At 37.0% G+C, this 14,773-nt stretch overlaps 1 protein-coding gene across 5 annotated transcripts in view; it reads right to left on the bottom strand.

Annotated features, from left to right (window-relative positions):
* Nav3 (neuron navigator 3) overlaps nucleotides 1-14,773 on the bottom strand; it is a 686,168-nt gene that overhangs the window by 103,340 nt on the left and 568,055 nt on the right. For all 5 annotated transcript variants that reach the window (XM_057757535.1, XM_057757536.1, XM_057757534.1 and 2 more), the window contains one exon: nucleotides 13,474-13,593. In XM_057757535.1, the coding sequence (XP_057613518.1) occupies nucleotides 13,474-13,593 (120 nt within the window). The remainder of the gene's footprint in view (nucleotides 1-13,473; nucleotides 13,594-14,773) is intronic.

The raw sequence follows: 14,773 nt of genomic DNA on the forward strand, positions 1-14,773 counted from the left end.
GAAAACTGCAGAATAAATTATCTTGGATTATGATCCAAAAGCACTTTACAGAGTGCCTGCCATACAGTTAAACTGAAGTCAACATTCTTTCCCTTTGCTGAACTATGCAGAGAAGAGAGTAGCCATCCCGCCGGCTGATGAACCTCCCTTTGGAACACAGGATGACCTGATCTCTCCTCCAGGGTTCTTACCGTGGATCAATCTCTTCCACATGGTAGGATCAGAACTTCTGGGATTCTGACTCATTCTCCGATTGAAGGTGGCCCAAGTTGTTTTTCCATTCTTATTCATAAAGAGTTTTAAATATATTGACTCTGACTAATACTTTCTTCTAATCAGAAAAGCAGAATTATGTCTTTTTGTAATACACAAATACTATACAATCTTATGTATTTGTGTTTCTTTTTAATGAGCAGATGATTGATTCCAGGCCCCTGAGCATGCTAAACAAAAGACCTATTGCTCGTTTACATTCCCAGCTCCAAACATATTCACTGTGAACCCCTATGAAAATAGATTCGAGATCATTCATGAAGACACCATTAATATCAAATAACAAAATGTACTGCCTAGTTTTTCTGATGAAACATTTTTAACCACAACACACAGATCAATGGCAGACCAATGAGAGTTCAGAGACTGCCTTCTCCTCTCAACAAGACCTGAACAATGATAACATCAATAGAAATTCTACCAAGCAGGGGGAGGGGGTGGAATTTCACATCCCCCATCCCTAGACAATGAACTACAAACAACTAATGACTGCTATGAGACAGAGAATGGGATGGAGTACCCTAACTGGGTAGCCAATACGAAGTGGTTAGCCCTGAAATAATATTCGTACAGCAAACATCTCTCTCTCTCTCTCTCTCTCTCTCTCTCTCTCTCTCTCTCTCTCTCTCTCTCACACACACACACACACACACACACACACACACACACAGAGTCATCAGTTTTAGAGAGATTGGAGCATGGGAGGGGTGAAGGAAGGAAAGAAGAGTGGAGAATAATGTAATTTTAATTAATTTTTTTTTAAATTAAGAAAAAAATCTTTCTGACATTAACTGTATCAGGCTTTGTTTTAAAATACATTTAATCGAGCACAACGGGCTAATTCTACAAAGGCAGTTCCGAGCAACTAAAGTATAAATCTAAGTCCTCGTGTCTAAGAATGCTACGCAGCATTTTCATTTAAAAAGCAGACATGTGGGGATCTTGAACTAGCTCACCCTTGTGCTGAATATGAGACTGAATGATTGAACCAACCTTCCATGCTGAGACAGAACAAGCTGTAAAAGACACAAATCCAACAGCAAATCATATTCACACCCAGGGACTATGAGTCACAGCTTCATCCTACAATAATTCCAGAACGCTGCATGGACACAGGACTGTGTTATCTGTGGCAGAGTATTCGCTTGATCTATTTACAGAATCAGCATTACGGTGGATAAAGGCTGGCAAAAATATTTGTTAGACATAAGATAAAAAATGTTTTAGCTCTTTTTAGGATAGTTTTTTTTTAATTTTATTGATTTTATTGAGATCTACATTTTTCTCTGCTCCCCTCCCTGCCTCTCCCCTCCCCTTTAATCCTCCCCTAAGGTCCCCATGCTCCCAATTTATTGAGGAGATCTTGGCTTTTTCTACTTCCTATGTAGATAGCTCTATGTATGTCTCTCTTAGTGCCCTCATTGTCTAAGTTCTCTGGGATTGTGACTTGTAGGCTGGTTTTCTTTGCTTTAGGTTTAAAAAAACCACTTATGAGTGAATACATGTGATAATTGTCTTTCTGGGTCTGGGTTACCTCACTCAAAATGATGTTTTCTAGCTCCATTCATTTTCCTGCAGAATTCAAGATGTCGTTATTTTTTCTGCTGTGTAGTACTCCATTGTGTAAATGTACCTGGAAGGATGGCTCGGCCATTAAGGGCTAGGCTCACAACCAAAAATGTTTTAACTTAATTTGACTTTTTAAAATATTGCTTCTCTGCTGCTAGAATAACTGAACATTCATAAGATGGCCACTATTCTATGAGATCTTTAGAGTTATTTGAAAGCAGGGAGCAGTGGATCTCAGAGATTACCTGGCACTACCTCATTGTAGTTCTTTTTATCTGTTCTATGTGAGAAAAGCTCTTGCTTTATAATAGAAGAGAGGACAGAATAAGATCTAACTCCCGCACTTTTAACTTGATCTTCTAAACAAAAGTCAAGTCTGATACAGGGCTCTCTGAGAAAGAATGCCATAAACATATTAATTATGGGTGCGTAGAACTCAGATATTGAAGTCCTTACCACTGGTCCCTCAGAACATGACCTCATTTGGAAATAAGGTCTTTATAGACACGCTCAAACTAAAATGAGCACAAGGCTTAATCCAATAGGATTGGTATATAAATAAAAGAAGAAATTTGGACATAGATATACAGAGGAAGACAACCTGAAGAGGTAGCCAAAAGTAGGGAACAAATAGATCCTTCCTCCCTAGGGAAAAGGAACAATGCTCACACCAATTTACCACTGTTACAGCTCAAGACAATAGTCTCTGTACTTTTGGGGGGCTGCACCAAGAACATGGTAAGTTTGAAGCCAGTCTGGGCTACACAAAAGATCATGTTTCTAAAAGAAAAACAAGGGGGGTGGAATCACATCCTTCCTTCTCTCCTCTCTTTCTTCCTTCAATTATCTCTTATTGGAGGCTAGCAATGTATCATAGACCCTGTAGTATTGGCTAAGAATCTAAGGTCACACAATATGGGATAAATATTTTCAGTATAAGATATACTGTTAGTTGCTCTAAGTATTAGTTACTATAAAGGTAGCACATAGTTGAATAGAACTCCAGAAAAGTAAATGTATGCTTTGTGACAGGCACTATATCTGATTTGGGGGCTCAGAGAAGAATTGAAGATAGTTCTTATTGGTTAGGTCATAGGACTCTGGAAGGGACAGGTACATACAGATCTTCTAATAAGATAGCAAATCATGTAATTGACATAGCACAGAAAAGAGACACTGCTGTTCCCGAGTGATCCTGAGGCGAGTTCACAGGGGAGATAACAGCAGTGTTGAGTCTTTGAAGAAGAACAGATTGTGAGAGATGACATCTTAGGTTAAATATGAAACCCCAGACATTAGCAAAAACAAAGACTAACAAGGAATGTGTACCGGTGTGGCAAGGGGGCAGAAACGGGTAACTGGTATTTGAAAAGAGTAAACTGAGCCCAAACAAGACAAGAAATAAGGAAAGTCCATAAACTGCAAGCCAGAACCAGGGGAAAGGACAGTGAGTAGAGACAGAATGGGTAATTCTGCACCCATGGATTTGGTGATGCGCATGGGATGTACAGAAGGTCTTGGCTTCTCAATCCAGGTTTCCATTAAGGACCGTGTAGAAATGGGCTTCTGTCTCAATGGATTTAAGCCTAGAATCATGGGGGACCGAGAGTGTATTGCAGTCATAGAGGAACATCAAAAATACTCTGTATATACTACAGCCAAGCTAAGAGGTACAGAAAGGCGGGGTGTTGATAGGTGAAACCACACCTAAATTAAAAGCTAATTATGGACTTCCCAGTTTGCAAGTAATCCATGTGATTTGTTTTATTTTTTTCTTTATTTTTGCATTCCAACCAGAGTTCTCCCTCTCATCCCTCCTCCTGTACCCTTCCTCTCCTCCAGCCCATCCCCTACCCATTCTTGCCAATGGGTAAGGGCTCCCATGGGGAGTCAACAAAGTCTGGCATATTAAGTTGGGGCAGGACATGGGCTTTTGTCTTAAGCAAAATGTAATGATTTTAGGTCTCCATCTAAAGAAGTCTATAACTGTTACTAGTCACTAATAGTTCATTTGCTTGGCCATATATATATATCAGGCTGAGAGACGTAAATAACTTGCCTAGGTCTTCTAAACAAGAAGTATCCAAAGATACAACCGGAATCCAGGAATCTCTACTCTAAACCCCTTTTTAATAAACTAATTTACGTCAAATCCTATTCCCAAAACTTAAATGTGTACCAATGATGGAGATTAAAGAACTTGAAGATAGGCTTGGAAACACAGTCTATAATACTAGGACTCAGGAAAATGGGGCAGGAAGGTGTTTATACATTCAAGGAGAGCCTGAGCTACACCTATAAGGCTTTTTCCAAAACACACAAACCGAAGCAAAAACCAAACACAAATAAAAAATTCCCTTATGCTTGAGCACATCTTTGTGGTGTCTATAGGGTAAAGGACGGTCTTGACTACAGACAGACAGACAGACAGACAGACAGACAGACAGACAGACAGAAATACACACCTGTTACCTGGGTTATAGGTTCCAAATAGTAGAGAATCTTACTGCTTATGTAAACTTTAAGTATCCCGTGGTCAACTCTCAACTGTGCTTCCCCTGAGAGACATTAAAGCTATTATTTTTGCACTTCTTTTTTGTAGTATTCGAAGAGGTTGTTATAAACGTACCCAGCATAGGTTCACCAAGATCTCTAGATCTTTTGTGGAGGTGCAATTGCTGCTAAGAAAATGCCTCCACTGTTGCCACTTGTGTGATGTGCCACCATCAAGACCATCCTCAGTGGAACTGAAACCATAGTAGCACGACGCTTGGAGTCTCCAAAACTGAGAGATAACTTAATTTCTTCTATTTCTTAAAAAAGAAGCTACATAGGCAATTCATTACCATAATAAAAAGACAATCAATCCATATATTGTTTGTGTGTATACATGTATGTATGTATGTATATATATATACATACATTCATGCATGTATGCATATCTAAACTATGTAACTAGAGACAGTGGGCAAGCCCAAGGGAGGTATATCAAAACAACTTTGGTTGTCCTTACGATGGGGAGAAAATGGGCTATTTTTATATTTCCTTTTGAACTTTTATAAATGCTAATTTTCTTTAATACTTACACGGAAATTTTTATAGGATCAAAACCACCAACATCTCTCAGAAGAGTAAGCACTCATCTTTAACGAAAATGCTTCCCTTTACAATTTATCTGAGAAACCATATGGACATTCTGTGCATGCCGACAATAAACACGGCAGCTTACTGCAAATAACCGTTTCAAACACAAATTAAGTCAAGCAATAATACAAATGGAGGACAGATGACACCAATAAATAAACCGTGGCCACACGTTCCATAGAGTCACGGCAAAAATGCCACAGGCTTTATCAGGTATTAGCCAGAATCCCTCCACTTAATGATCCCAGGTTGGTGCCTCAACCCATTAGTTAGTCCATTAAAAAAAGGAATTCACCCCTCCCCAGTTCTTAAAAGAAAAGAGTTTCATATATTCGTGGAATTTATTAAATAAAGCTATACAATTAAATTAGGCAACATAATCTCTCCAGTTTTATTGCTTTTCATCTAAAAATTCCTATAGTATTAAAGGTCCAAGTTGCTTTTCCATTCTTGTGAGCTCTCTGTAAGAATTTGTCTTTGTACACAAGAAGTCACTTCTCCTCACATTACTCCTTCTTTAAACCCTAGAGCTATTTCCACAGGTATTCAATGTCAATAACAGCTCTAAATGCATAGGCACAGAAGCACAAACCTTTATTCTCAGTGCTATGGTGGCAAAAATGGGAAGTTTGAGGCTAGCTCAGGCTATATAGGCAAGCCTTGTCTCAAAACAATTTCCAGTATTATTACAAAGAACAAAAATCTCTAACTTGCTTTACTGGTATCAGTAGAGTAGACATCCCTTAAACCAGTGCTTCCCAACCTTCCAATTCTGTGACCCTTTAATAGTTAGAGTTCTTCATGTTGTGGTGACCCTCAACTATAAAATTATTTTGATTGCTACTATATAACTCTAATTATGCTACTGTAGTTAATCATAATATAAATATTTGTGTTTTCTGATGATCTTAAGTAACTCCCGTGAAAGGGTCTTTTGACTCCAAAGGGGTCATGATCCACAGGTTGAGGACCACTGCCTTTGACAACTCCAGAACAAGCACATTGGGTCTCATGTGTTTCTACATCTATTGATAGTTTGCAGTGGAAGTAGAATATATTCATATTCTGAGCTGACCCACATCTTTTTTTTTTAATTTTTGGAATGGAACTAAAAAGTCTGTTCATATTCTAAGCAGATATATTTAGAATAACAGAGAAAGTTTTCTGAAAAACCAGAAATTGCTATTAAGACATGAGAATCTTGATCTAATTTATTATTTTAAATAAAAGTATAAATATAGGATCTGGGTTCAAATAAGTTCTCATGGTTTATTAACAAATTCTTCAGGCAAATTACTTGATCTTCTTTAGATTACTTCTTTAGAAGGATTTACTCTTACTATGATGAACATTTAGTGTTACTAAAAGGTAATAATAAAAGTCATCATAGGACTGTTGCAAGATAAAATAATGTATTTAAACAATATAACCCACGTACAAACTGGTTCTTCTGTGCTATTTTCATTATAATAACCTTGACTCCTGTCTTTCTTCTATTCTCATCATTCCATTTTCCAAAGGTTCCACAATAAATCATATTGCAAACATACAGTGGAGAATCCTATATAAACTACTGTACCAAGACGATGACTCTTATTGAGAAAACAATTACAAAAAGACAAAGTTATATTTTGCCCAATCTTAATATTAAGACAGTCCTGAGATGGATTTTACTGTTTAGTCCAGGAGACCTTAAAATGGGCAAATAACAGAGTCTGGTCTCTAATTCCTAACCATCCTCCCTCACCCTCCAAACTTCCAAAATGCTGGACTTACAATTACATTTGCAGTACCACGCTTAACAAACCATACATACATATATATTGTATATTTACATACATATATATTGCCTGCCCAACAAGTTTTTCAAAGATATCATGTAGCATTTATAACATTTGTATATTTGTTCTTTTATTCTGAAAGATACTGAAGGAAATTCCAATTAAAGCATGTCTATGACCAGGGATAGTTGCACTGTAAGTGTATGTTTTGAATAAACAGTATTTAAGATTTTCACAGTCCTCATTCCAGTGACCTTGTAAAGTCAAGACTTCTGAGTACAGTATTTTAGTGCATGTGTGGTATGATCTGACTTTAGGAGTTATGCCTCCCATGAATCTTATATGTTTATTCACTATGGGATCAGCCAGCCCTGATTATTGGGTGAGGGGAAGTTCAGCATCAACACATAGGCCTGATATATGAGCAGAGTAGAAAAGGGAGGATAAAAGGACATCAAAAATAGTTGTTACAGGTCCCTAATATTTTCCATTTAGCTTGCTTTATTTAGAGGCAAGGTCTATGAGCAAAATGGCAGGCCATTTGATTATAAAATTAAGTAATGACATTTACTTTTATCTATTTTCACCTCAGCCTATTACTTTTTTATTTGCCTTTAATTACTATTGAAAGCTAATAAGCTAATGAAGGAAATACTGAAGGTATGGGACTATACTGTTTCTGTGATTACACCAGAGCAAACCAACACAGAATAGAGCGAGTCATTATAGTGTATGCAGACAAAAGGCAAACATAATGAATCTGAGCCATAAAATATTTGCTTGCCCTCTTAGGAGAAAGATGTTGACTTTATTTTTTTCTGTGTGGAGCAGGTATGGGAACAGCAAAGGCTTCCCCCTCTCATGCATGCTTCCCCACAGAGTTATTACAATGTTCTGTGAGTCTCTTTACAATGCCAATGCTCAAGGGTAGCTTTAGACAACTGGCGTGACTATATGCTTCTTTCTTCTCTGTATGAAGAGCAGCCACCTCATTTCCAGCCTTTCATAAGACATACCCAAGGACTTCTAAACTCCCACTGTATTTTGAAAACATTTGTCTCATGGTTTAGCAAGATCCTGTGCTTCACCTCCATCTCAGCTCGGCTTGTATCCAATCTTTATCATATGCAAGAATAATTATAATTTCAATCTTCATCATTACACACACACACACAAATATATATATATATACACAGAGAGAGAGAGAGAGAGAGAGAGAGAGAGAGAGAGAGAGAGAGAGAGAAAGAAAGAAAGAAAGAAAGAAAGAAAGAAAGAAAGAAAGAAAGAAAGAAAGAGAGAGTCACAAATAGTGGCATATGCCTGCAATCTCAATAACCCAGAGTGGCTGAGACAGGCTAAGGAAATACAAGGCTAACATAGGCTATAATCCAAGATCCCATCTCAAAACTCAACCAACCAACCAAGCAACCAACCAACTAGACAAGCAACAAACCAAAAACAAGAGCAAATTTTATTAGAGTCAACCATCCAGTTGTCAGTTCTGGGAAAATGTACTTTCTCTGCTCTTCTACACAAGCCACCAAGTAAGACATCAGAAACCATGTCTACTCTTGAATTTACTATAAACTAATTGCTTCAAGTGTCAACTGCCTAATCACAAGTTATGTGAAGTATTCTTAGTACTAAAAGGAATAAAGTGCAAATATCCAAAATTAATAATTTGTGCTTCATATCCTTAAAACAAGGTATAAAATATTATTAACTTATGTTATCAACCTTGTTAAGGAATTGCATACAAAATTATACTCTTAAAATGTGTTAAAAGTCACTAAATAGAGGATATCTCAATTCCAATGCCCAAAAGATTGAAATAAATGTTTCAACAAAGAAGTCACACACACACACATATACAGACACACACACACACACACACACACACACACACACACACACACACATATATATGTATAATACTTATAAGACAAAACTGGAATTTTCATACTTTGCTTACAGGAATGGTGCTATGTGGCAATTTGGAAGACAGGCAATAATTTTAAAAAGTTAAACAAATTTGTCATAAGATCTAGACAATAAATATCTAGATATCTATCAACCAGGGAAAAATAAAACACATACCCCAACACAGACTTACCCATGAATGTTTATAGCAGCATTATTCTAAATAGTTGGAATATGGGAATAATTAAATTGTCCACAAACTGATGAATAAACAACACACAATACCATCATTAACCACTTAATGATATAACACTTGTCAGTAAAGAATAAACTTAGTGAGATACGCTACGTTCTTGAACCTCAGAAGCATATTTAGGGAAAGAAACATCAGGCTGCGTACTGTAGGAACCCATTCATGTAAAGGATACAGATAAGGCAGTTCTATAGGCTAAAGCACAAGTGTTGCTGATGATGATTGAGTATCTGAGTACCGACTGGCAATAGACATTGGGGATCTTTCTGGGGTAAGAGAATATTCTATGCTTGGTTATGAGCAGTGCTTGCTTGGATGTATTTACTAAAAGTCGTTCATGTATCCATTGAAAGTGGATAACTTTTGTCCCCTGATTTTGATCCCAGAGAAGTTGATAGCATTTTAACCAAGCTTTCACCATCTCTCTAGAAAGGTTCTGTCTGTAGTACTTTCATTAACGTTCAGTCATAATTGTAAATTTGGACTCATTTCTCAGGACTCCTACCTCAATTTCAGTAGCAATTGAGTTTCTACAGAGGAACAGATTTAGAAACTGCAGGTATTTTTCCACCCTTCTGTACTAATGTTGACAGCACCTTTTCTGTTTTAGATGGAGTTTCTTTTGAACTACTTCTCTCAACAGCTACACCTTGCTTGTCTGTACAGACATCCACAACAAAATTCTATAGACTTAGTGGCTTTGAAGTGGTTATCAGTTTGTTTCTCAGTTGTAGAGGCTAGAAGACCAGAATACTTTAGACAGCAGATATGCTGTCTGGTGAGGTTCTGCTTCCTGTCACAGACAGAGATTTATTTATTTATTTATTTATTCATTTATTTATTTGTTTGTTTGTTTGTTTGTTTATTTATTTATCGATTTATTTGGTTATAACTTGACATTGAGAGAAATCATTAGCTCTCTGGACACTTATTTTCTAGGAAAATAAATTCATTCATAAAGATTATACTCTCACAATCTAATGTGTTTCCAAGACCACACATCTAAATATCAAGAGGAGGAGTATAGGCATCAAATCTAAAGACTATATATAATCTCTTTCCAAATTATCTTAGTATCCTACATATGAAATCCACCCCTAGTTCAGTGGATCTCAGACTTATAATGCTATGTCCCTTTAATATAGTTCCTCATGTTGTAGTCATCTCTATGCATAACATTTATAATTAAATTTTTGTTACTGTTATGAATCATAATATAAATATCTGATATGCATGCTATCTGATATGCAACCCTCAAAGGCCACAATCATAGGTTGAAAAATGCTTCATTTGTCTAGAAATTTATTATGCAAGCTCAGACCCTTGCACATATATGATGGTTAATTATCACTGTCAGTCTGATTGGATTAAAGAGCAATGCATTATGGAGCACACTTGTGGATATGCCTTTGAGAGCTTTTCCACAGGAACTTAGATCTGCAGAGCTCTGGTCTCATACATGATCTAATTCATTTGTGGATTTATATGATGCCATTGCAAGGCAGTGCTACAAGGTGGGCCCCTTGTTTGTCCTGACTGCCGGCTAGCTTACACCCAAAATAACCACACAGAACTACTGCTTGGCCATTAGCTCTAACTTCTTATTGGCTAATTCTTACATCTTAATTTAACCCATTTCTATTCATCTGTGTATGGTCACATGACTGTGGCTTACCGGCAAGATTCTAACCAGCGTCCATCTCAGGCATAAGATCCATGGTGTCTCCCACTCTGCCCTTCTTCCCAGCATTCAGTTCTGTCTTCTCCACCTATCTAAGTTCTGCCTTATCCGGCCCAAAGAAGTTTCTTTATTAATTAACCAATGAAAGTAGCACATGATCATAAGAACCTCCCACACCAAGGCGGTTGTGAGAAGAATATGGGGCCTTTTAAGGAAAATAACTGAGGGATGGGAGGCGCGTCTCTCAGTGCCATTCCTTTCCCAGGTCCCTTCCTCTGTCCCTGCCATTTCCTTCTGGCCATAATGAACTGCTATGTTGTGCTTTTCTTGCCAAGATAGAAGGCACACACTGAAATCATGAACTAAAATAAATCTTTCCTCTATTAAGATGATTGCCAGTGATGAAGAGGCAGCAAAAATTAATCTCTGTGATACAGTAGAGCAACTCAGCAATCATATTTACTTTGATCTGGTCCTTGTCCTCACTACTGTCTGCATGAGCTTCAACCTTCCCCTCGTTGTTTTGCCCTTACTGCTTCCCACTTAATTTTCTTGTTTCCATCACCTGGCACTTCCCTTTACCACTTCGTGGAAACTGGGTTAGATATGATGAGTGGTAAGAAGCAAATGCTGGAGTCATTTCGCCACAGTATCTGGCACTGCTGCCTGTTATGTCTTACTCCATTTTCGAAGTTTCAGTGACTCTCATGGTCCCTCACTCTACATTAGAACTGAATTTACCTCCTCAATAGTTTTATCCTCTTTATTTCTTCTTCAAATGTCAAGGATGCACATTAAGGGCTTGCTTTCTCATTCTGCATAGAAATTCAAGTGTGGTCTCAGTGTGCATAGTGCTTGTGAACAGAGCAATTTCACACATTTTAATTACTACCAAATTACAAGCTCTTGGCAAGCTTGAGGCCAGCTTTTCTCAGAAGTGCTCAGGTTGGGGCAATGACCTTAGATTTGTGCTGTTTCTATTAAAATTAACTGGGAGACTGAGAGAATAGGTTTTTACAGTTCTCCCTAGTGAGATGCTTCTCCCAACTGATGACATCACATTCTGCAGTGCCATCATCACCTGTTGTATCTCTTACATTGGCTCAAGAGAATTCATTTAAAAACAAAATGATAGCATGTGTTTTTGTTTTGATACTTAAAAATGAATTAAAATGAGAAAAAAAATCTTATCATTTACTACTTAAATGACTAGGCCTGATACTCTACCTCCTTATTTCTTGCCTCAATTTATTTTCTTACCTTACAATGAGGGTCCTTTTGTCAGACTGACAGACTACATACACTAAACGAATAGATTACTTATGTTCATTCACTAAAACAAGCTTTTATTAAAGCCTCAATGCATGGTGATCATCACATCATTTGTACTGATGAATAAAGACAGAAAATGTGTTTAGGAAGAAGCATACTTCCCCAATAATGTGACCTTGAGCTGAAACTGTAGGCAAAAAGGCCAACGAATACACAGGCAAGGAGCAGCAAGTCAATGCTCTCAGTTAAAAATTAGTTTACATTGTTTGAAGGATGGAAAAAATACCAAGGGTTAGGGATGAAGCTGCTGTAATAGTCAGTGACCAGAAATGTCTGCAAATTCAGAGTGCAGAGGGGAGAAATGTTTTCACACATAGTTACATGCTCCACATGCACACACAAAGATATGTGGACACATACACATAGAGAGACTAAAGACTGGGATAATGAGTGCAGAAGAATGAGAACTGAGATTGCTCTTCTGGTTGACATGATTTATAAAGTATTAATGTAGAATGAGCCAGACATGATTTATAAGGTATTAATATAGAATGAGTCAGAAGAATTCACTACCTCCCTTTTGGGTAGAGCTATAAAAAGTACACTAGATGTACACACTCTTATTTCACAATGTGACTATCTTAAGTTTTAAGATGTTGTCTTTATCATCAATGACCAATTAAAAAATTCTTCTATATATTCATATTACTTATAGAAATGTGCAATGCCAGCCAGGCGGTGGTGGCATGCACTTTTGATCCCAGCACACGAGAGGCAGAAGCAGTGGATCTCTGTGAGTTAAAGGCTAGCCTGGTCTACAGAGCTAGTTCCAGGATGGGCTCCTAAGCTACAGAGAAACCCTGTCTTAAAACAAAACAAAAACAAAAAAAGAAAAAAAGAAAAAGAAAAGAAAAGTGCAATTGCCTCCTTGTTCAGTAAAATGAAAGTTTGGAGTGAAACACTAAATAAATCAGTATAAGAAATATATTTTATGTTAGTTGGTAAAGACATGGATCTCAAATAATGATGATTCGAAGTCATCTGAACAGTTCCGGTAAAAAAGACTATGTCTGAAACACGCACGCGCACACACACACACACACACACACACACACACACACACTACACCCTCCTTAAGGAACTGGAGCTAAAAGAGAACAAGATGTTAGCCTAAAGCAAGAGCAGCATGTCTTCAAAGTACTCTCAAGAGAAGTATTGAGATTATTGTACTTATTGTAATTGATGGTTTGAAATGCATTTTTATAGTTGTATAATTAGCCTCCAGGTAAATCTAAGTGCATCTGAATTGATGGATAAACATTAACAACGTGGGTTTTTTCAAATTAGAAAAATTAATACATGCTGCTTTTAAGTTTTCTCTTATAGCAACTGAAATTTTAAATGCTTTCTATCAACAATATGTTTTGTCAGTATTACCGACAATGTTCTAAGCAAATGAAACTGCCTTTGTTTTGAAAATATTGCAAAGTAGAAGTTAGAGTTTATAGAGCAAACCCCTTGTAATCTAATTGATGAAATGACTTCATGCACGTCAGCATCTTCTATGCTGATAGCATTACCTGTCAGCATCCACCGTCACGTCATGAACCCCTCGCTGGATGACATCCCTGGAAGCTGCTGTGTCTGGTACTCGGTTCAGACTTCTGCTATAGAGGTTGAGCCCGCCATCTGTCATGTACCTAAAAGGAGTTGCCAACACGACATTATCAAGAGAAAATTCAATGACCTTATCTACATGACTTAATAGACCTACCGAATTGTGAATTTTCAATAACTACTCAAACTCTACAAAATATATAAATACTCTCATCAGAAAGAAGTAAAAGTTTACTTAAAAATCAATATTCTTTACTATAAAAAGTCAGTAACCTTTAGAAAAAAAACCCATTAGTTTCTTATCTTATCAATAGTTTTAACAAGTTTTGGAATCATAGATCTTGTACCAAACAGAAAGGTAATTTATTAGTTAAATGACATTTTTGCTACTTGAAAGTCACAGAACTAATGAAACTTTACTAAAATTAAAATTAATTTGTTGGACAAGTAAGTTATTCCATAACTGGTAATTTCCATTAAATTCTAACCAAAATGTATGAAATGTCCTATATGTTGCTAGGATCTATTTTTTTTTTTTGATAGGGTTTCTCTGTATCGCCATGACTGCCCTGGAACTCATTCTGCAGACCAAGCTGGCCACAAACTCAGAGATCTACCTGCATCTGCCTCCCAAGTGCCAGGATTAAAGGCATGGGCCACCACTGTCCCATTAGGACCTATGCTACGTCATAAGTATATCAACCAATCTATTGGCATTTTAAATGAATAACACAGATACTATAACATTTAATAGCACCCTCTCTGTAGGCATCCTTTCCCCCCATGTCCCTTTTTCTAGTTTCCTGGACCCTGTTGGTACCTCAAGTTAAATACACAACCTAAAGGTATAAAGCTGGAATATACATACACTGGGTTACATCTGTATAAACATATTCACACACATATATGTAATATATATGTATATTTCCAATTCCATCCATTTATCTATAAAGTTCATGATTTTAATAGCTAAATGTCCCATCATTTATAGACTGATTGCATTTCCTAGCTATAGTAAATACAACAGCAATGAACATGAAAAACTGCTCTTAGAACATTTCCTAACAAATGAACAAAAAGTTGGTTGGGTGATGTAGGAGGAAGGATCAGACAGAGTGGGGAAGGGAGTGTGGGTATGATCAAATAATGTCTCATGAAATTCTCAAGCAACTAGTGAAAATGCAAAACAATTAAAAACTTGGATATCTACTAGAAGAAGAATGGAATTACATTGATGCTACTCATCCTGCACAATAATCAACT

The sequence above is a fragment of the Chionomys nivalis genome, chromosome 25 (assembly GCF_950005125.1).
Source record: "Chionomys nivalis chromosome 25, mChiNiv1.1, whole genome shotgun sequence".
Lineage (NCBI taxonomy): Eukaryota > Metazoa > Chordata > Mammalia > Rodentia > Cricetidae > Chionomys > Chionomys nivalis.